Genomic DNA, 23598 nt, shown 5'->3' on the forward strand with positions numbered 1-23598 from the left:
ACATGGAGCGACAATACTAAGTAGAAATTCAGAGATAAACTCAAGCATTTTACCTTGGGAGGGAGGGTTCTCAACATTGTTGTTGAGAGCGCATCCATTAGGAAGGGATGAGGAGTAATCACCGACAATAGTCTGAACAGCTTTTTTATCGTAGCCCTTTGCTAGAGGAGCTCGGGGACGAGGAGAGCGGAAAACTGTTTGCCGGTAGGAGGTTTTGGAGGAAGTTACATTAGTAGGAGTAAACATTTCTTTTGTTATCTCAGCATAGGACCTGCGGACAGGAGGAAACTGAGATGATGCTTCAATGTAAGATTTATTATTCTGAGACATGACCATTTTAATAGATTGCTGCCTGGAGAATTCTGGGCAGTCTTTATCAGTAGCAAAATGACTACCAGAGCAGTGTAAACATGTAGATAATTCCTTGATGACCAAACATGAGTCACCTGTATGGGGCTGAGCACATCTGTAGCATCTGGGCTTAGATCTGCAGATTGTTTTAATGTGGCCAAAACGGCAGCAGTTCTGGCACTGTATTGTTGGAAGTTTATATGTTTCAACTGGCAGTGAGGTGTGGTATGAATATACCTTAGCAGGAAGCATTTGCCCCCTGAAGGTTAGGACAACAGATTGGGTAGGCACCCAAGTGATGACACCCTCTGTGACAGATTTTCTGTTCAGTCGCCTTGATTTCAGAACCTCACCACAGCCAGGCGGGAGCTCTAGCGAATCAACAAGCTCGTCCATCGACCAGTCCACGGGAACTCCTTTCACCAGCCCCATTCTGGTTATGTTGTATGTGGGAATTATAGCTCTATATTTGCATAACTTCAAAACTGGACTAACCAGAAAGTTGTTGGCAGCTTGGGCAGAAGTAAACTCTACAGTAATTTTGTTGCGGCCTATATTTTTGACGCCGTCGTGGATAATTGAACCAATTTTGTGTTTGTGCAAGAATTGACCGAAATTTATAGCCCGTAATGACGCTCCAGAGGATGGGTCCTCCACTTCCCGTGAGACTTGGACGATAAAAGGCCCATTATCATCGTCAGAGTATGACTTGGCGCCTTCGGTGAAGGAAGGATGTATGTAAAGGCTTTGAACGGATGGGTTTACCAGAGTAGGATCAGTTATAGTTTTTTTGGCCGCATATACGTTGGTATCCTCTCCTTGTCGTTTGCGAGACGAGGCTGATGCCCCCGGGTCGGGCGGCTCAGGAGGTGTATCTAGATCCATTTTACTGGAAACACTATAACTACAGACACATAATAAATATTTAACCAACACCAAATACGGTTAGATTTATACGAATATCACCAATAACAACTATTTCTGCTGCTGTGTAAATTCACATAAAACACCGAAATTACACCGGAATCTCACTAACACGTGTGCACAAATTGACAGGCCAAGTTACAGTTCAATATAAACAACACCAAATCCTTTTCAAGACGAGTTTACAGTAAAATCAAAGAAAAATTTGAGAAAACCGCGTCCGCCATGTACGAAGTTTCCCGCCGAAAAAAAAAAAAAAAAAAAAAAAAAAAAAAAAAAAAAAAAAAAAAAAAAAAAACTAAAAAAAAAAAAAAAAAAAAAAAAAAAAAAAAAAAAAAAAAAAAAAAAAAAAATCTATATTGAAATCTAAAATCAAATTCACAATACGTCAACCACAAACGTCAAAACATGTCATTTGTAATTTTTTTTTTTCTTTATTTTTTTTCCGTAGGAAAAAGGCAAAGGTATATCACCGTACAGCCCAATTCTCATTATTTCGTCAATTGACAACTAATCTTCGTTCCAAAACAAAATGAATATTCAATATATATATCACGTACTTTAATTCATCACTGTTAACCTAAATAACCTCAAATATAACCAACCACTTCTTCTTTTTTCAAGACCAAAACTCAGTACAATCTGAGGTGGTTCTAAGGTTCAAAATCGTTGTCAATGTCACGTGCCCCGTATAAATGTCAATCAAGTTCAAACTTGTCAACAAAAGTCCTCGAAATCAGTTTTTTTCTTTTATTTTTGCGAAAACCCAATTCGTGAAGTGAATTGAATTTCCTGTGATTATTTTATTACAACTTATTTGTAGATATTGGCAAAGTCACAGAAATTATTATAGCAATAAGTACAATGACCCATCAAATATTCGTAAAATAAATGAGAAACCTGTTGCGGTTAAACCTCTCCCAGCGTGTTTTTAAAAACAAAATAATTTAGAGAACATAAAATGCACAGACCCAGGAACTTATGAACGTCGGAATAAGAGCTAACATCTTACAAATTATAACTGGCCACGATGGTCCGCAATTTAATGAGTAGAACAACATTACGTAAACATTTGTATAGCGATACTCTGAAAGGCTGCACGTTGCTCCCATGCTGTCTTGAACATAATTTTTCGTTTTTCGTGACTTAAATAAAAATGGAAGACTGGATAAAAGTAACTCTGATACTATGTTTGTTTGGTACGTTACGAGAGATACGACCCTCTGAACCTTTCGTTACTGAATTCCTGTCTGGTGAATGGCGCAATATTACACAGGAACAATTAAACCAAGATGTTTATCCCGTGGGAACATACTCATATTTGGGGCTGCTTGTTCTAGTATTTTTGATCACAGATTTTCTACGTTTCAAGCCAGTGATTATTCTATCAGGTGAGAAAATAATTGCTTGACAAACTATATTTCTAATTCAGCAAACATGCTAGCTAAATAGTGACAAAAAATATATTAGTGGTAATATGGTGGAATAGATATAGTATTAAGATCCAGTTTTATTCAGTATCCAACTAGAATATAACATAGTAGTTTCAGTTCATTTGTGTTGCTACAATATGTTATAAGAATAATAGTGTAATATATTAACTATATTTTTTTGATTCCTGAGTTGAAACTAGACTATCTTAACATCATCTCATCTTCCTTGAAAACATAGGTCAGCTATTATTTACCACATTATTTATTCACAAAACATACTGTCTGAGACAAAGCCTATCTTATCTTGGTCTTACATGTGAGAACAGCATATACACATAATAACACTTTTATCTCCACTATGCGTTTTAACTTTATTGATACATGTAATCAAGTGTTGGATCACAATGATAGTAAGATTATGCGATAACACATAATCTAATACTTGATTTAAATTAGTATTGAAAAAAATTAAATTCTTAGTCATCATCAACCCATTACCAGCCCACTACAGAGAACAGGTCTCCTCCCACAATGAGAAGGGGTTAAGTCATGCTGGCCCAACACAGATTGGTAGACTCCACTCATCCACTCATGCATAGAGGTGCTGGGATTTGAACTCTCCCCCCCAAAAGTGAAGTCCGACCTACTGGGCTATCTCACTCCTTCCAATTTCTTAATACTAGACTTAATAATATAAAAAATGGTCATTCAGATCTGGCTGATCCAGGTTTATAGGGGAAAATTTATATGAAAATGCACATAGCTGACCTATTAAACTTTATCCATGAAAGCAAGACAAACATGTGAATTTTAATTATTCACTTTATTTATTTTTTACTCATGGAGAAAATCCTCAATGTGATACTCTGTGTTGCTACCACAATCAAAAACTCAAATGATACCAATTATTATTGTAATAATATCCATCAGTTTTACATATTGTCTTGCTTAAATGTTTTAAGAAATATTAGAAGCAACAACATATACCTCAATGACTAAACTCAATTTCAGTTGGTTTTATTATTAGCAATTAATTTTCAAGGTTCTGTACAATGAATGTTATACGTAAAAGTATGTGATGTCACACTGCACTAGCCATTGTCTGCTACTTCTACTGCATAGAATTACTTACTACTACTACTTAAAAATGAATTTTCCAGGAACAATAAAATTGTCTCATTTATTTCTCACAAAGTTTTTCTAAAAGTCTGAGAGAGTAGCGAAGCTGAAGTGACAATGGGCAGGGCACATAGCTCGGAGTACTGATAGATGTGGGGGTCTTAAGGTGCTGGAATGGCGACCCGCACTGTTAAACGCAGAGTAGGTTGGACCCCAACGAGGTGGATAGATGACATAATTGGAGCCGCTGGAGGGAAGCGGCCCAGGACCGTAGATTGTGGAACTCCCTACAAAAGAGCTATGTCCAGCAGTGAAATGATGATTATGATTATGATGAAGTTTCTAAGTTTGACATTTAACCGATAAAAAATAGTAGATGTAAAGTAGTGTGTGCTTAATTGATCTAAATAAAGAAAAATATGGTTTTCTTATTCATAAAACATAAAATTTTCAGTGAAATTGTAACATTTTATCCTCAGTCAACATAAAAGATAGTCATCTGTCAGTACGGAAAATAAACAATAAAAAATGGTTTATCGTAAAACATCGCGTCACTATTATATTGTTCATTCAATAACAGCCTGCATAATTGCTGTTGTATAATATAACATTGTTCAATTAGGCTGTTTATAACTTTTAATCCACATACTACGTGATTAAATCAGAAATGAGGAGATCTTTAGAAGAACCAGAGTTACCGACATAGTTTAGAGTCGCGAAGCTAAAGCGGCATTGGTGCTAGAATGGCGACCTACTTCGCAAGAAGATAAGACACCCGATGAGGTGGACGGATGACATCAAGCAAGTCATCTGTGATGAAGCCGTTGGGCCCAAGCGGCAAAAGACCGTGGTATTTGTAACAACAAAAGCAAAGGTCTTTTGTTGTTACAAATACCACGGCAACCAGCTGTGGGCGTCCATCGGTTGACACGATGATTATGATGACTGTGATCTACATTAACCAAGTTCTTTTCAGGTCTAAGTGGGATATCAGTTTATGCAGTCCTCCTATGGACTTCAAGTTTGAAATGGGTGCAAGTGTCCCAATTTCTCTATGGACTGTATATGGCCACAGAAGTCGCATATTTAACGTACATTTATGCAAAGGTGAGCTTTTTATTTTAGAATACTTGCCTAGTTGTTTCGTTTAGTTAGTTTATACATTTTTTTTTATTCCACTACAAGTTAGCCCTCGATGGCAATCTCACCTGATGGTAAGTGATGATGCAGTCTAAGATGGTAGCGGGCTAACCTGTTAGAGTATCGTGGTCGTACCCCTAATTGGTTTCTACGCGAAATCGCGACGGAACACTAAATCGCTTAGCGGCACGTCTTTGTCGGTATGGTGGTAACTAGCCACGGCCAAAGCCTCGCGCCAGACAAAACTGTCAGACGTGCTGCCAAACGATTTAGCTTGCCACAGATTCCAAACCGATTAGGGGTATGGGTCTATTGTAAATATATAGCAATACACCTAACAGGTTAGCCGCTTAAATTGAAGTGAATAGAAATATAAAACTTTGTCGGCATATGCGATTATGAAAGACGAGGTTCAGGGTACGATCTCAAAATCAAGAGTGTTCGACCGTATCCTCGTGACGAAACGCTCGCGCAACGAATGCAAGACGAAAGTTTGCGAAGCGAATGCGCCCGGTGAGTATCTTCTGTATTAGGAATTGTTTCGTTGTATATGGCTGCCACCTCACTTGATGTTGAAGTGTATCTAAAGAGCTAACTTGTCATGAAGTAAAGAAATATTTACATTTTAGTTGAAATTATCAAAAGAAATGTGACCCCATAGTGTAGGTATTTATCAATCCCTTTGCTGAGCACCGACTCACAATAATACATACATAAAACCTACGTACAACGGAAAGAACCTGCCCAAGCATTACTACCCTTTTACTGACCCACTACTGTAGGGCTGTATCCGTAGTCCACCACGCTGGGCAAATGCGGATTGGTCGACTCCACACGCCTTTTATTGAAAACTCTCAGGCATCCAGGTTTCCTTGCGATATTTTCCTTAAAAGTTGAAGCAAGTGATATTTAATTGCTGACTCTGACTCAGAAGTCAGAACGCACGCAGAAAATATATTATGCGTTAGATTTATGCGTGCCAGATCAATATAACTCGTTCCAAGTCTTTTCCTTCACCATTAGCTCGGCCCAAGACCTCAAATCACATACTTATCGCAATCCGCACTTTAGGTACGTTACAATATACTATTTTGGAGACCCCGTTTTTTACGTATTTATTTTTTTGCTAATATTTCTGTTTTTTGCAGGTGGATCCCGATAAGTATCCGCTGGTATCCTCTTACACACGGATTGCGGCACTGACCGGCCGCTTTGTGTCCGGTGTTAGCTCGCAATTACTTACGCATTTCGATCTGATGAATTATAGAGATCTCAATTATATCACTCTGGTTGGTAAGTAATCTATCCATACTAATGTTATAAATGAAAAGTGTTTTTCTCCGTTTGTTTGTCCTCAATTCACGCCCTATCTAAGCAATCAAGTGTGGCGGTCGCCACATTATCTAACTAGATGGCGCCACAAAGATCCTGGATCGCGCTAACGATGTGTTCACAAATAATGACCTTGTATCCAATTTCGGTTGTAGCCCAGTGGGTAGGAGCTCGACTTCACTTTCGTGGGGTCGTGTACGAATCCCAGCACGCACCTATAACTTTGCAAAGTTATGTACGTTTTAAGTAATAAAAATATCACTTACTTTAACGGTGAAGGAAATCATCGATGTTCCTGCGTACCGAGTTCTCCATAATGTTCTCAAAGGTGTGTGGAGTTCACCAATCCGCACTGGGCCAGCGTGGTAGGCTGCGGCCTTAACTTAACCCCTTCTCATTGTGTTTGTGGTAAAACGCACATAACTTTGATTTGGGCGTGCTGGGATTCGAACACGGCCCCACGAAAGTGAACAATATCGAGAATGAGATGAGATAAGTCTCAGGGGCATGCACGTTTCCTTAAGATGTTTTCCTTCACCGTTAAAGCAAGTGATATTTTAATTTCTTAAATTATTCCTTGTATGCGTGTCTAATTATTTATTTATACTTAACTAACAGTCATGCGCGAATTCGTCCGCGTTTGTTTCGCTTTTTCAAAAATCATGCGTTGAATTATATAATTTTAGAAAAAACATCAGTTTGAAAGCAAGCACTGTTTACGAAACTGGTTCTTTTCATAAGCATCGATCTTTACTTCAATAAGCTTAATGTCAACATAGTATTGAAGAAAGCATCTCTTTGAATAGTTATCGCAATGTAGAAAATATATTGTATCAAATGCAGTCTTTCATTAAAATTTTATACATAAACAATCTTTGTTAGGTCTTATCATACGGTTGGTAATTATTTGTATGTGGATATTATTGAAACAATTTTGATTACAATATTATTCAATCACTTTCTTTTATTGCGAAATGATTGCAATTTTTGATGATAGATAAAGCTCAAGAAGGACTCTTCATCCCTACTACATAATATATTTATATCGAACCTAGTGGTGAGCGTCATTGTGTTATAAATGGGTTCAAACCCATTTATAACACAATGACGCGATTCCCGGCGGCAATTCGGATATTTATAGTTTCTGAATTTTCTCTGTCCGGTCTGCTGCTTCGGTCGTGGCTAGTTGACCACCCTACAGCCAAAATTTTTGTCGCAAAGTGAATATACCGGTACGAAGCGGCGTAGAAACCGATTAGGGTATGAAATTATAAGTCTAAAAAAATGGCGACGTAAAATTAACGAAATTGAAAAAAAAAAAAAAACACCGAAATTTGTTGCTATTTTGTTGCTAATTAGTTGCTAAAAAATTATTTTTTTTGCTCTAACCGATCGCATAAAATCGGCAATAACGCTAACTTTACATTAAGATAGCGAAGTCTAAAAAAATGGCGACGTAAAATTAGCGAAATTGAAAAAAAAACACCGAAATTTGTTGCTTTTTTGTTGCTAATTAGTTGCTAAAAAATTAATTTTTTTGCTCTAACCGATCGCATAAAATCGGCAATAACGCTAACATTACGCGTGGGAATCACTGAATGTCGACTGATCAATCAAGCAAATAAGGGTCAATTTGTTGCTAATTTGTTGCTGGAAGATGCTTAGAAAAAAAAAATAAAAAAAAAATTAAACTAATTGTTATTTTACTAATTACACGTCGCCCTTTTTTTAGACTTTGAAATTATGATTGCCATAGCTCAAAATTCAAAATCCATTAATTTTAGGCCTAGTTTATAAGCACTTGATACGTCAATTAGCCCCCGCTACCATCAAAGACAACTTATTCACGAACCAAAATTTGTAGTTGTGTAAAAAAGACGCAGCAATAGTCCACCAATCCGCACGTAGCTAGTGTGGTGGGCTACGGCCGAAAGCCTTCTCATTCCAGTAAAAGACTCATGCCCTATAGTGGGCCGGTAACGGGTTGATATGATGAACGCAAAAATTATCGGTCTGGCATTTACTGAGATAAACATATACAAACAAAGAAACTGTAACCTTCAGTTGAGCAATACTAGCTGTGTTGCCCGCGACTTCTTCGCGGTTTTTTCGTTTCGTTTTCGTTTTTCATGAATCCTGCGTGAAGCGTACATTTTCCTGGGATAAAAAGCAGCATGTGTGTTAATCCAGGGTATAATATATCTTCATTCGAAAATTCAGTCAAATTGGTTCATCTATCCATCCATCCATCCATCTATACAAACTTTCGCATACAAGGTGGATTACTTAACTTTTCAGCTCAAGTTTTGGCTACTTTCTGGGCGTTTTGGTTGCCACCTGTGCCTTACGGGATCTACTTTCACCGTCGTTCTCGTACATCGCTGCAACTTGACATTGACCACGCCGACAAACACACACCTCCATCTAGTCCAAGTAATAGGGTAGGTATTGTATGAATGAATGTTAAACGTTTATTAAATAATACTTATGCATCCTACAATATTATTTCGTGCTCTGTTATATAGGTAACATATGTGCACGTTTCATTGCAAGAAATTAAAGCGTAAAGAAGAATGTTTAAAAAAAAAAAGAATGTAGGTACTTAAGACCGCACGGCAGAAGTACCAATGACTTTGTATTTTGTAATATTTAATGTTTATAATGTTTTCAATTTATTAGCACGATAAACCGCTGTCTACACACAGTAAGCTCACAATGTTAACCAAATAGTTATTATTAAGTACATACTAATAATAACTATTCAATTAACAAAGACAATTATTAGGTACGAATTGAATATACTAAACACAGCGGCGCAACACCGAACAACAGCTGACTTGTGTCTCTCTCTCGGGTTACACAAGCCGGTCCCGAGTCCACCCGATCGAGCCTTTCATCTCAGAGCGTGACGGTTCAGTCTAACTCCTCGAAAAAGACGTTTTTCACTTAAAGAAAATAAACTCTTGCAGCGCTCGATACGTAGGGGCATAACAGATGCGGCGACTTTAATAACGCGCCACGCCCGCCTAGCGTACACACGACCGAAGGTGCTCGCGTGGTCGGCGCTGTATGCAGTCGTGTTGGCGCTGTTCGTACTCGCCCAAACTAACATGCAGATACTTTGGAAACTTGTGCAAGGGGAGAGCAATGAAACGGTAATGTACTATTTGTTTTTATTAAACTCACATGTATTATGAGGCCCTAATAACCTTATTAATAAACGTGGTGCAACGTCAGAATAGTTACGCTTTATTGTTTCGAACGCTACATGTGTTTCGACTTGACCCTAACCCCCTTAATAAACGTTTAACAATAAGGGGTTACTCCGTTATTTCATAAACGTCAAAATCAATAAGGGAATAACTTCTTATTGATAAGGAGGTAACCCCTAATTTAATAAACGTTTATTAAATTAGGTGTTTGGGGCCATAGCGTCGGAACAACAAATCGTAACTATTATGACGTTACACGACGATTATTAATAAGGGTATTATGGTTTTATAATGCAAAAAGCATAACGTTGGAATAGTTATGCAGTGTTTTTTCGCGCTCTGACATTTGAAAAGTATTCCCAGTTGAAGTGTGACACTGCGTTACTATTCTGTAGTAAAACAACGTTTATTAAAAAGTGGGTTATGTCCTTATTAATACACAGGGCATAACGTCGCGACAGTTATAATATAGTTACATTCACTCCTTAGCATTTCAAAGGTTAACAAAGTTTAATTATTAACAGTTGGAGTTTAACTAAACACTGCGTAACTATTCTGACTCGACGTCACCTTTATTAATAAGGTGGTTTTATTAATAAACGTCGGTATAGTTATGCTGTGTTTCTCTTCGCACTCTATTATTTTAATGGTGCTGGCCGTTAAAGACTGAAAAATCACTGCATAACTATTATGATGTTATGCTTCGTTTATTAATAAGGGGTTACGGCTTTATGAATACATATGGCATAACTTCATATTTGAAAGTTGCTTTGAGTTAAAAGTGTTAAGACACTGCTGTGAATAGATAATCATATCTTCTAGGTAGCATACAACGGTGCAGTGGAAGCGATACTAACTTTGCTGGGTGCATTCGGTGCTTTCATTGCGTCGTACTGCACTAAGGCCTTGCTCCCAGCGCCCGTGGCCGCGGTGCAAGGGGTGGCGACATTCGTGGGCACGTACGTGCCTAACGTGTTCGCGTCTTATGTTGGCTACATAGTTATGGGCATGCTGTTCCACTACACGATCACTTTAGCCAGGTAACCGTTTGATATTTTATATACATACTAACACACAACCACACATACGCACGTACAAACATACGTCCTAACACACAAAACACACACACACACAAGCACAAATACGCAAATACACACACACAGTTTCTCTGACGGACTTTGGCCACGCTGGTTAATCTTTAGAGTGGTTTCCAAATTACAATTAAAAACTGTTGTATCCCAAAGTCAGCGCAGCTTGTGTAATGGGTACTAAGATAACTGAAGAATGTTTATAAATACTTATAATATACAGATGAACGCCCAGACACTGGAGAACATTAATGTACATCACACAGACATTTTCCAGTTGTGGGAAACACACAGCCTTGGGGTCAGAAAGTAGGGTCGCCGCTCATCGACAGTTTAGAATCACTGCCAATTTCTAAACTACAGGCTCGTACTAAAGATACTATAAAGAAAACTCAATACTATTCGTGCATTCTTTTTTTAATAGACATTCTGTGAAAACTTCAACTCTAAGCTATTATGGTTCATTAGATACAGCACGGCGTCATAAATAAATGATAATATATATATCATGACAATACACACATCGACATCTAGCTCCAAAGTAAGCGTAACTTGTATTGTGGGTACTAAGATAACGTATGAATATTTTTATGGATAATATACATAAATACTTATTAAATACAAATAAACACCCAGGCACTACAAAACATTCATGTTCATCACACGAACATTGTCCAGTTGTGGGAATCGAACCCACGGGCTTGGACTCAGAAAGCAGGGTCGCTGCCCACTGCGCCAATCGGCCGTCAAAATAATGAAGATAGTCAAATTGATAAAACTCTTACAAGTACATTTATGTCAAGTACATATATGTACATGACTCCCATAGTCATGTATATATATGTACAATGACAAATTGATAAAACTCTTACAAGATATGGTGTCACACCATAACTTGTAAGAGTTTTATCAATTTGTCTACCTTCATTATTTTGACAGTCAGTGGTTTTAAACTCTGCAATTCATGTTTAGTTGCGATTTCGTTTTGTTTAAGAATCAGGGCCTAGCTAAGTTCTGTTGTTTGCTATTTATTTAAATTAACTCTAATAAAATTTCTGGTAAAATTAAGAAAACATCAGCATCGTATTTTTAATTTCGGTTTACACTATTTTCTATACTTTAAAAGCCCCATTGATAAAGCGTGGACTAAATAAATTGGACATTATAAAGTAATATATCCTATTGTTCCAGTGCAAAAATAGCAAGTCAGCTTACCGACGAGAGCTGCTTCGGTCTCATATTTGGCATCAACACCCTCGTCGGCACTGGACTCCAATCTATACTAACATTAATACTCATCCAGACAATGAAGCTACCAATAACAGCCCAGTATTTCACCATCAGTGGACTGTTCCTTGTACTGGCCTCCGCATGGCTTCTGGGGTGGATAGTGCACCTATATAAACAAAATAAAAGTATTAACATTACCAATCAGTATGGATAACAATATAAAGGTTTAAGCCCATTAAGAATAAAAATAGCTACACAAAATAGGGTTAAAAATGAATACACTAACAATATTTCTATCTAAATAAACTTGGCAAGAAAAACAAATTTTAACCAAATTATTAGGGCTCCTCCTGAAATACCAATATAGTTTATGTATAGATATATATATCTATACAAATAAATACATCTTAATGTATCTGTCTGTTATATCTAAATAACTGCCTTTTATTATGCTCATATTACTAGATAATGGTGATACTTCAGTGGGTAGGACTTTAACTTCACTTTCGGTGAGCAGAGTACAAATCCCAGCATTCCCTCTAACTTTAAAGTTATGTGCGTTTAAAACTAATTAAAATATCATTTGCTTCAACTGTAAAGGAAAACGTGAGGATGCTGCATACGCGAGAGTTCTCCATAAAGTTTCTCAAACGGCGTGTGGAGTCCACCAATCCGCAGTGGGCCAGCGTTTTGGGCTGTGGCCTCAAACCCTTATCATAGTCAGAAAAGACCCGTGCCCTGTAGTTGGCCGGTAATGGGTTCATATTATAACCTAAACACACGATTCCAACTTTAATACATTTAGCATCCTAAAATTATCTTTGGAATAGCTGAACTGATTTTGATAGGATATTCAGAAGACACTTTGAAGGATTATACAATGACAAAGACTCCTTTCTAAAAGTTATCTTGAAATTATGGGCATCTTCTATGTATCTAGATCTTTCAAATTCCAAATTAAATAGGGGGATTGCAAATTTTTGTAGGATAAATAAAAATAATATATTCCATTTTATCTAACCTGTCTTAAACTCTTTGTTTTAGTTTCATAGTAGTGCAAAGTACTTAAAAAAAAAATATTATTAAAAGCTTATTATAATATACAAAAAAGAAATCTCAATTTATTTGTAATTACACAAATGTAGACAGGTAAAGAATAATGGACTGTTATTGCAAAGCCTATGTTGTAATAGCGGTGATAACCTAGTAGGTATGGCTTCAGCTATCCTTTCGTGAAGATAGAGTTGGAGCCCCGGAACTGGCTTGTACGTTTTTAATTTAAGCAATTTAAATATCATTTGTTTTAAACGATAAAGGAAAAGAACATGAGAAAACCGGCATGCCTGAGAGTTCTCCATAATGTTCTCAACAGCCTGTGAAGTCTACCAATCCTCACTTTACCAGCCTGGTAGACTAATGCCTAAACCCTTCTCATTCTGACACTATACACAGCTTTCATCATTTCAGATGCTATGTCTTCTAGGTATATATGTAGACTAAAAAGACTGGGAAACGTTAAATTTAGAAGATAAATATCCATTTAAATTAGAATATTTTCATATGTAAAATTAACATTGTACAGTATTTAAGTATAGAAACTTAAATAAAATGTTTTTCACCAATAAACACAGTATTTTTTTGATAACATAGATAAAAGGAACTCCTAATTGCAAATGCAATAATACCACCTAAAATGTATAGAGTGTATGTTACTGAACATACAACACACTTTTAATTCTTCTGTTTTTCCATTTTATTTTACCGTGCCTGCCAAATGGATGGGACATTTTGATATATCATAAATACCATGCGCATGCATGTCCATGGATAGACTGGAATAATGTTTTTAAGGTGTAAATTCACTTTTGATTTTAATATATTATAGTAGCAGTAAAAGTTTTTGAAATAGGGTGCATCAAGGGAAAAACTACCTTGCTTATTTTTGCCTCCAAGCAGCATTGCTGTGTCTAATTACAAGCACATGTAGCTTAACACCTAAACCTCAGGCTGACAGAAACAAGATGGGACTTTGGTAAGATGCGTTCCTTGCAGTCCCTACAAGGTGTTGTTCTATTGATAAGCAATGGTTTTCCACATAACTCAGCTACTCTCTCACACACACACACACACACAGCTACAGCTCTCAGCGCTATAACGAGTCATTCACTGTTAAAGGAACTGTGGAACTCGCTCCACTGGGAAATTCGTCATTCCAAAACCATTCACCTGTTTAAACATCACTTAAAAAATTATTACTCATCTATGTAATTGAGTATTATGTAAGTTTATAGTAGCATAAATATATATCATATATAAATTTATATCAGCATTTGTGTAGTTAATATGTAAATAGTATGTATGTTCATGTAAGTTTTTTTTTTTGTAACATACTTTATGCACCATCCACTTTCCACTTTTTAATTGGCTTCGAACGCTCAGGTTGCCTTCAAAAGATCACTTTTAGGCCGCCTTTGCACCCTAGCACTAAGTACTATTACTGTTTTCCTTGTATTTTTTGTGTTGTGTTGCAATAAAGTTTTTCTATTCTATTGTATTCTATAACATCATATTGTGGCCATCTATTTGGTCTGTCAATTTATACTACAAAAAAAAACTTTATCAAACTTTTACTTTAACAAACTAGGAAGAAAACTATGTTTAATTGTTATGATTTAAAATATTTTATTACTCAAAACTCACAATAAATTTATATTTATTTTTTTAAATATTTCTACATTTATATCTTTAATCTATATATATAAAAGAGAGTTGTGTGTATGGTGTTACTAACACCATTTATAACTCAAGTACGGCTGGACCAATTTTTATGATATTTGATTTTTTGGATTCCTCTTAGACTGGAATAGGATAGTAAGTATTAAAATATAACATTCATAAAAAAAAAAATGATCCGCGGTACAAAGTTCGCTGTGACAGCTAGTTTAGTATACTGTTAAAGAAACACTCTACAACTCTATTAACTTTCATGCATGAGTTTTCACAACATAATGAAATCAACAAAACACTAAAATGCACCTACAATAAAATAAACCTAGAATGCACAATATGTGGTAAATTAATAATATAATATAATGATCATACTATAAATAATGTAGAAAAAGCCACTGAAAGTCATTATAAAGACCTTAATGACATAAATACCTTAATGATATAAATTGACAATAGAATGTAACAAATGAAATTTCTAAAAACATACTTTTTTCCATATTTATTTTATAGATTACAGAATATTAGATAACAGTCACATATAATTCACAACCATATTACTAAAATTTATTTGTATACCGAATTATTTTAATTTTTCACCATATGCCCAATACCAATCATATACTATTTACACACACTATTCAGGAATTGCATCCGTTACGTATATTGCATTGTGGAAGGTCTAGTCTTGAAGTACACGTAGATACATATGAAGAGAAAAATAACACCAAAAGTTGGTAAAACAATGGTATGTATCTGTTGACGCATTTTAGCAAATTCCTGCTTCCTTTCGCGTTTTTGCCGTGCGTTTTCTTTAACTAGTCCTTTAAGCTTCCTCATAATGAAACTAAAAAATTTTGTGGAATGTTATAGAAAGTTATTATCATAATCATGGCAACAAGACGCACAGTATTCTTTCATTAAATAATGTATGTTGTTGTTATATTTTTAAGGCTCGATGCAAATAAATACTTTACCTGTTAAATCTTTATTTAGAATAAATGCAAATCTCGTATTTTAATATGAATTGTAATTAAACACGTCAGCAAGCAAGAGTTACCGAAAATTATTTACTTTTTACAACCAGTTGTACAATTTCGTGTCGTGTTCATATTATTGACATTGACACCTGACAGTTGTGTTGACTTAGTTACCTACCTACCTACATTTAGTTGACAGACAATATACTAAACAGCGAACATGTTATTAATCTGTGCAGCGGACCTTCTTCCCAATTACCCTCCCAACTGACTGGCTGACAGACTGATAATAATTACTATAAGATAATCTTCTAAGATTTTCTTCATCTTGCGGTAATTTCGTAAATTCCTGTCTATTTATAGCAAGGCGAAATAATTCTAAACTCGCAATTCCCGTCAACTCTCTGATGTTACGAATCCAATACTTTTTACCGGCAACTTTTCCATCATATTAGATGCAGGAGCTCATATCTTTCGTGTCCCAGACATGCAACTTTCCTAACCTTGATGGTATGCAAGTTCGCAGTTTTCGTTGACGCGTCGCAGAACTTCCACATTGGATACTTAGTGAGTCAAACTAATAGCCAACATGCATCTGAACTCTGAATGCCCACAATTCAAATGCTTCTATAAGTTTCCCGAGGTTGGCTTTCATAGTACAAGCCTCGCATCCATATAGCAGTATAGGAATCGAATGCACGAAGGCATCTTAAGTCTGCGGTTGCCGAGTACTTTTTTCATTCTAATAAAGGTACTTCTAGATACTTTAACTAGTCTCAATTTTCTGATCATTAAGCCACGTAGGTACCTAAATATTATACATACCTATAGTATTTGCGCAATCACACCTTTTTGGCCTTCTACGGTGATGTCAACATGAATTTAATCTTTTGATATGAACATGGAGTTGGTCTTCATATTCATCCTAAGACCAGCGTTTTCACTACATGTATTGAATATGAAAATTCTTCGTATCTTCCAAAGACTTCTATAAGGACTGTACCGTCGACTTATGTAATATTATGTATAGTACGGCTACTTATTTTAACTCCACAGTCTAGGCCCCGATTGCTTTGGCGATTATTTTTTTCAGAGTACAAATAAATAGAGTAGGTGACAAAATACATCCCTGTCGAACTCCTCTCTTAATTTCGGCCTCTTCGGTCTCTTCATTATCAACCCGAACTTTAGCTAGTTGATACAGATAAATACAGATTCTAGTTGATACGTATGTCCCAGCCATCTAGGCCGATATTATGTAATTTGGCGATCATGCAGCACTCGATCGAAGGCTTTTTCTTAATCTATGAACACATGTTGCTGCATATCACTACATTTGTGTATCAGAAACTGTATTGCAAGGAGTCTCTCTGGTTCCAACCCCGGTCTCTAAGATTTTAATGCTTATTTAAGCATCAGTATGGTATGCCCTTGTTATAATTAACAGGAATAACTCAAATTGAACTCACACTTGATTGTTAGATATTTGCTGATGCACAAAGGGCATAGTTAACATACAGCCATACGAACCTGAACTCAAGCACCAATTCATAAGTATTTCACCATAATCCTAGCTCAAGATCTGGGTCTCTGTCCAATACATATTAGAGGGTCATAAGATTATTTTTACGTGGACAGTTAGATTCATTGTTGCAACATCAAATAATGTTGTTATTTACAGACTCTTTATTGTTTTATACATTAATATAATAACACAATTGTGTTAGAATTTAACAATGACATTTGTGTTTACTTGATTGTATTTCATTTCAAACCTAAATAATATTTAAACAAGCAATTGCAAATTTAAATTAGATTTAGTTCCGGGTAGCTTTCATTTTATACATGGTACTCCCCTCCATCTTTCTTTTCATCCGATAATGTTGATATGATACTGATAGCTGTACTTTGAGAGAACCACATCAGTGATATAAGTAGGCCTTCCAGCACTCCAATGCCTAATCCAGCAAAAACATCTAAAAAGTAGTGTCTCTCTGCCAAAACTCTTGAAAGAGCCACAGCTCCTACCCATGCAAGCAAAGGAGGGTAGAATATAAATGAGATCGGATCTACACAAATCATAATAAATGCAATCATGGCTGCTCTGCTTGAATGGCCCGATGGAAAGGAATATTTGTCAGGGTTTCCAGGAAGTAATTTGTTCATGGGCACTGGCCGACGTCTTCGAACAAATGCTTTTAACACTGCTATAACAACAATGTCTATTAATAGTGCTGAAACAGAAAATTCATAAATATAATGGGAAAGTTCATTAAAAGACTAATATTTAATTAATAACACTAGCTGAACCGGCAAACTTAGTACCCCCTCAGAATAATATAAATGTAGTACAGTGCATTTATTTCAGTTAGAATTTAATGCACTTTAATTAAATGAAATAAAAGATAACCCGATGAACTCTGTATTACTTATACATCTATAGCAGTACGTAATTATTGAAGTTATATCCATAATATTTGGGCTATTGATTTAGTTTAGAAATAAAGATATTGGTATGCCATTGTTTTTTTGGGAATTTTACCCCACAGGAGCCAAATAGGGAATTAAACATTGTATGAAAGACCTTTAATTTTCATGTTATATCCAAGTAATTCAGTACTTTATTTTCTTAAAAAAATAAAAAACGTTAGTTAGTTTTATGTATTCAATCCAGTGGATAAATGTTTGTAGAAAAGTCGTTAATTTTTCAAGTAATATTGCTTAAAATTGGTATTTAGGTTGATAATTAATAGAAATGGTTAAAAACATGTTCAAGGGTTTATTCCAATAAAATTTTTTAATCCATTTTTTTTCAGTTCCTACCCCAATTCTTGAGTGAGGCTATATGCTACGACTTTTGATCATATATTCGTGCGTCGGGCGGTGTGTCGCAGAAAGAGTTTGTATCGGACGAATTGACTTTAACGACGATACGGACGTAGGACGAAGTCTTTAATATCCTATATTTAATATCATAAAGCTGAATAGTTTTTTTGTATGTTTGAAATTGCCAGCACGATTGAATATATCTTTACGTCAGGTAGCTGATTTATTGAATAATAGTTATTATTAATAATAGATTTATCATGATTTCCCACTGTTAGACCTTCCCTAGACTTCCATGAAAATGTAAAGATCAAAATTAGCCAAATAGGTCCAGCCGGTCCACATTTCTTTTAAATATAAAGATAGGATTATTTCAGTAGTAGTAGAGCTTTTTGTAACAGAGTTATTGGTTATTATGAGAGATAAAATACTGGTGCCAATTATTCTTTGGCTCATTTCTCTAAACTTAATTGACTAGAAATAGCACTGCCACAGTGCAAAAAGCATAGCACTCTATCTACACTAAATTGACAGGTCATCAAGATATGTTGATCTTTGTACGTACATAAATATCTCTAATTCTAGTCCTCTATCTAAATTGCTCTAAAATGTGTGCAAATTGCTCTATATTGCAACTAAAGAACTATGATATTTATTCAACCAAGTACATTCATATCAAAATCATGTGATTTTGATTTGAATGTACAAAATCTTTTTTTAATATTGTTTCGGAAACTACTATGAAGAATAAATAGTTTTTTAAAATCCATTGGGTTTTAAATTAATTAATATACATATTGGCATGTCTAAAAATGGTGCTATCTTCCATAAAGAAAACACTGAAAATATGTGGAACTATTACACCTGCCAATTTAGTTTAGAGATTCATTTTGTACAACTGAATCAGAACCAATATGCTTTGAAAAAATAAAAATATACATACCAATAAACACATTTACTTGTAATTGATACAGTTCTTTGTTGTTGAAAAGCCAAATGAAGCTAAGCCAGCCTGCCAACCAGACAATACCATGGCATGATACCTAGTTAACAAAAATAACCTTAAATATTCTGAAATCCACACTCCAAAAGATACTTATAGCAATAAAAGGAGCTTACCTCTAAAAATTTTGAATGTATGCGTAGGGACCTCAATGCTGTTATGTTATGGGACATGTCCACAAACTTCTTTGTGACTTGGATATCAAAGTGTAATAGTTTTTGCAACATTGTTGGTACTTTCCTTTTTTCTTCTGCTTCTCCTAACTGCAAATAACAAATGAAACAGTATTGTTTTTGAGAAAGACATTTTGATAGTATAATCTTACATTAAGGAGGACCATTTCCACAAAGCTCAAACAAACCATAGAATCCCAAAAAGGCTAATTAAAGATACACTAGAATTTAGCGATAAGCTTAAATTAATCCAGGCTTTGTGACAGCCTAATTGATCAAAATTAAATGTGCTCAACCCTGAGAGGATTAAATCAGGACACAATCCCATCCTTATAAATTCTTAATTCACTAATAATAGGTAGGTTATACAGAACAAATAAAAACGTAAAAGATGGCAAAGGTCTCTTTTAAAGGCAAACAGAAGACGGAAACATATTGTCCATTTATAAGAATACATTTATAAAAGGCTGATTATATGCTACATCTCTTTCACACAATATACTGGTATGAAAATACTATGGCAAATGAGCCAGCAAACATCAGTCATCTTTCAGAAATCAATTCTCTAATTGGACTATACTTAAATTGGGAATTTTCTCTATTTCTTTAAAATTATATTTATAGAAAATTATGATTAGTGTTATAAAATCAAATTATCTAACATTACGCATGTTAAGAGTCTACAATCTCAATATAGCACGTACTTTGCATTATGTATTCAGGTGTTCAGGTGAATATGTACAGTCATTAGTCACTATCATAATGATGTCATATAAATCATGCTTGTTAGGTAAATTTGAACTTAAAGTGGACTTACTAAGATACAAATGACAACTTAATACAATCAAGAACACAGAACACTATCATTGTATTTTCACATTATTTGGCTTGTAGGTAAGTTAAGAAATCTGCATCAGTACCTACTTTGTTATTGAAGGGATCATATAATGATTATGACTTTATTACATACAATAAAGGATTGGTTGATGACATGAATCGAGGAAATAAAAAAGTATGACCTAATCAAGCATCATTTATTTGTAACCAAACGCAAAGCACCTAAAATGATGAGTCCCCGACTAGGTTAAATGGATGGAACTAAAATTTAATAAGTATGCACAACATTTCTTACCACATTCATTATTAAATAATGAGTAAATTAATCTCTGTTAAGGCTGAGCTGAAGCTATAGCTACACGGAACACACTTTTAAATATAAAAACAGATGATAATTTCAAGTGTAGGTACATAAATAACGTAGTTAACCAGGTAATGCACATTCAACAACCATGCTACAAAGATGCTCAGTGAACCTACAAGTTTAGCGAGATTTACTTTATCTTAATATTTTTCTTGTGTGTACCACTATATTGTTTTTAAGTTCACTCCTGAAAGTATTTCGAAATTCCAAAAAGGTAATTACGTGATTATTTACATCAGCTCTTGGAAACAGAACAACAGACTATAGAAATTTCAAATTATAAAATATAGATTAATGATTTAATTCTCTTTGATAGTTGAGTCAACACAGATAATGTCAATATACTCGATGACGATATAAACACCATGTGACCAAGACCAGTTCTTTGCTCCTTCAAGATATTGTTTGTTGCATAGATTTAATATGCTTCTATCTGGTTGGTTGCATTTTTTTTATTAGGTAAACATTACTTTTAAAAATGATTTAAACCTCTTTATACAGTAATTAAAAGGAAACATGTCATAATATTCGTGGTTAAGGTTATTTATTCAAATTTATTCAAAGATTTGATATAATTAATTGCAATAATGAAAACAGATTTAAGAAATTTTTATTAATATAAGTTATTTTTGTAAATCCGTTACATATTATATATCTCCATCCTTCTTCTCCTTTATATATTAGAAAACTAAATGGAGTTTTTTGGAATATCCTTGTACGGACCAGATAATTATATTAAAGATACCTTAAAAATTGATTATGAAGAACCTAAATCGAAAAATGAAGTTAAACCTTTAATGGAAAAAGTTATTCAAAATTCTACACTTCCTAGCAAGGTTGGTTTTTCTGATATGAGGTAAATTGTTCAAATGAAAGAATTTTCATACAGCTTGGTACGCTAAATAAGTACATACCACCGTCGCAGTAAACCATTTACCAATTTTTTTTACAATTTTTAAACATCTAACTAGCTGTGCTATTATCGTCCACATAGTTTCGATTAACCACAAAAATTTAAAAATAAATTTGTTAACCAACTTCAGAAAAGATTTTTTGTCTTTCAACAGATTCAGAGACCCGATATAGATACTATCCGCATAATTGATGTATATGTTGGCAGAGTTGATGGTTTCACATACGGATCTTCACAACGATTTATGAAAATGAAACGTAAGGGTGTGATAAAACCGGTTGGCCCAGCAGATATGTATAGGCTACCTACTACTACTTCGCTTGAGGTTTTAATGTCATAATTTTTACTGTGTAAATTATAAGCTGCCTCGTTGGTCTATTGGTAGGCGTTTTTAAAAATAGATTATGTTCTGGTTTTAATTTCAAGGTGGGGTTAATAATTACCATCCTTTTTTCCTGCCCGAAATTGCCCTTTAATCTGTATGATATACTTCCTTCTAAAATTCCTCGTCCCTTAAATGTCGAGTGTGTGTTAATGTCAGTGTATAGTCGGTATGTTAAATATCTATGCAAATTTATTAAAATTAACAAATTAAAACTATGATTTTTATATTTTGGATATAAAATTTGAATTCTATTTTATCTTCAAATGATTGTTAAATTCATGCGTACTTAGTTCATTTCACTAACAACTACTATTGCAGGTCGAAGTTATGAAATAGACATTTCTTTTTCTTTACTGACCACTCTAGTTCGTGCCTTTTCCAAGCTACTTAACACTGGCAAAGTACATTGTGCTGTTTTGGCACTACGAAAAGCCATAAATCAAAAGAAGAAGAAGAATAATTACCATTGAGTTTTTCTGGCAATAATAAATGATGGATGATGTTATTGACAAAACTTTGTCCTATCAATATAAATATTAAATATGATTTTAGCTCGATTCCACTCATTGTGCGTCGCCACGCCAACAGCTTGTCTTACCTGCTGCTTTAGATATTGTTTTTTTTCCAGTACGGATGGTGGCAGCATGACCCCGCGATAACAAACTCAGATTGGCATGTAACTTTTCCAAGACACCCTCAACCCATATCTACAAATAGCCGTATTTTAGACATTGTTAAAAGGAATAATAAATATGCTACCTTATTTTGAGCAAGAAATATAAATCAAAATGATCAGAATGCGGCATGTTTGTATGCCAATTTTTTATAGATATTTTGTATATTAAAAAAAATAACTGCACAAAATGGTTTAAATCTAGAGCTTTAAAAGCTCGTAATCGCCCATCGTAGTCTATTTATATACACTTTTCTGTTTATAAGAGAAAATATTCTTCAAATGTTCCTGCTTTTTTATAACTTGCAACAAATAAGCATGTTTATTCTCAAATTTCTGCCACAGTCATAATATGTACCTAAAAAATGGCGTGGAGTTCTGAAGAAATGAACTGCCATTTTCGAGTTCGAAACTACTAAAATAAATACATGTCTGTCTCTTTGAGTTAGTCGCTGTTATTCGTTTGCAAGCATTACTGTTGTGGTAAGGAATTTATAAAATACTGACACTACCATCCAATCCTATCCGATCTTAATTTTTAATCATTAATATAGTAGGCTACTTTAATTTCTTTAATGCTGCAAGTGAGTATAACAACCCTATATAACAACAATGTGCACATTGCACTTAGCTCTTATTATATAAAAAAAAGCCAAACAAGCATATTTCAATACCTAATTATTTGGACACTCAATTCATAACTGAATGCTCCAGTACTGCTAAATACCAATCAGTTCACGCCACTTATGGATGAACGAATACTAATAATTATCGTTGCACGTAAATATTGATAAGTACAGCTTTCTCACCTTCAGCAGGGCTAGCCCCGTGCTAGCCCTGCTGAAGGTGAGAAAGCTGTAATTGAGATAAAAAATATATCCCCCGATT

General features: G+C 34.8%; 4 protein-coding genes across 6 annotated transcripts; 2 read left to right on the forward strand and 2 right to left on the reverse strand.

The window, feature by feature from the left end:
- Positions 1–1996: 1996 nt before the first annotated feature.
- LOC120623265 (thiamine transporter 2-like) lies at positions 1997–13403 on the forward strand. The gene is made up of 7 exons (XM_039889185.1): positions 1997–2666; positions 4804–4934; positions 6116–6260; positions 8598–8740; positions 9269–9454; positions 10334–10551; positions 11791–13403. The coding sequence occupies exons 1-7, from the start codon at positions 2432–2434 to the stop codon at positions 12041–12043; spliced, it is 1311 nt and encodes a 436-aa protein (XP_039745119.1). The 5' UTR covers positions 1997–2431; the 3' UTR covers positions 12044–13403.
- A 1636-nt stretch (positions 13404–15039) lies between these two features.
- LOC120637888 (single-pass membrane and coiled-coil domain-containing protein 4 homolog) lies at positions 15040–16073 on the reverse strand. Its single transcript, XM_039909939.1, has 2 exons — positions 15534–16073; positions 15040–15403 (listed from the first exon to the last, which is right to left on the reverse strand). The coding sequence occupies exon 2, from the start codon at positions 15394–15396 to the stop codon at positions 15214–15216; it is 183 nt and encodes a 60-aa protein (XP_039765873.1). The 5' UTR covers positions 15397–15403; positions 15534–16073; the 3' UTR covers positions 15040–15213.
- A 1126-nt stretch (positions 16074–17199) lies between these two features.
- On the reverse strand, positions 17200–21016 carry LOC120637887 (phospholipid phosphatase 6). 2 transcript variants are annotated; one of them, XM_039909938.1, is made up of 4 exons: positions 20856–21016; positions 19482–19628; positions 19306–19405; positions 17200–17770 (listed from the first exon to the last, which is right to left on the reverse strand). In XM_039909938.1, exons 2-4 carry the CDS (start codon positions 19590–19592, stop codon positions 17376–17378), a joined length of 606 nt encoding a protein of 201 aa, XP_039765872.1. In that variant the 5' UTR covers positions 19593–19628; positions 20856–21016; the 3' UTR covers positions 17200–17375. The 2 variants fall into 2 exon arrangements, with proteins under 2 accessions (XP_039765872.1, XP_039765871.1); XM_039909937.1 differs by having other exon boundaries at positions 20671–21016.
- Positions 21017–21393: 377 nt separating this feature from the next.
- Positions 21394–22883, forward strand: LOC120637907. Of its 2 annotated transcripts, none has more exons than XM_039909966.1 (3): positions 21394–21575; positions 21807–21977; positions 22666–22883. In XM_039909966.1, exons 1-3 carry the CDS (start codon positions 21432–21434, stop codon positions 22804–22806), a joined length of 456 nt encoding a protein of 151 aa, XP_039765900.1. In that variant the 5' UTR covers positions 21394–21431; the 3' UTR covers positions 22807–22883. The 2 variants fall into 2 exon arrangements, with proteins under 2 accessions (XP_039765900.1, XP_039765901.1); XM_039909967.1 differs by having other exon boundaries at positions 21807–21909; positions 22666–22746.
- The last annotated feature ends 715 nt before the right edge of the window (positions 22884–23598 follow it).

Source organism: Pararge aegeria, chromosome 4 (assembly GCF_905163445.1).
Source record: "Pararge aegeria chromosome 4, ilParAegt1.1, whole genome shotgun sequence".
In the NCBI taxonomy this organism is placed as follows: Eukaryota; Metazoa; Arthropoda; class Insecta; order Lepidoptera; family Nymphalidae; genus Pararge; species Pararge aegeria.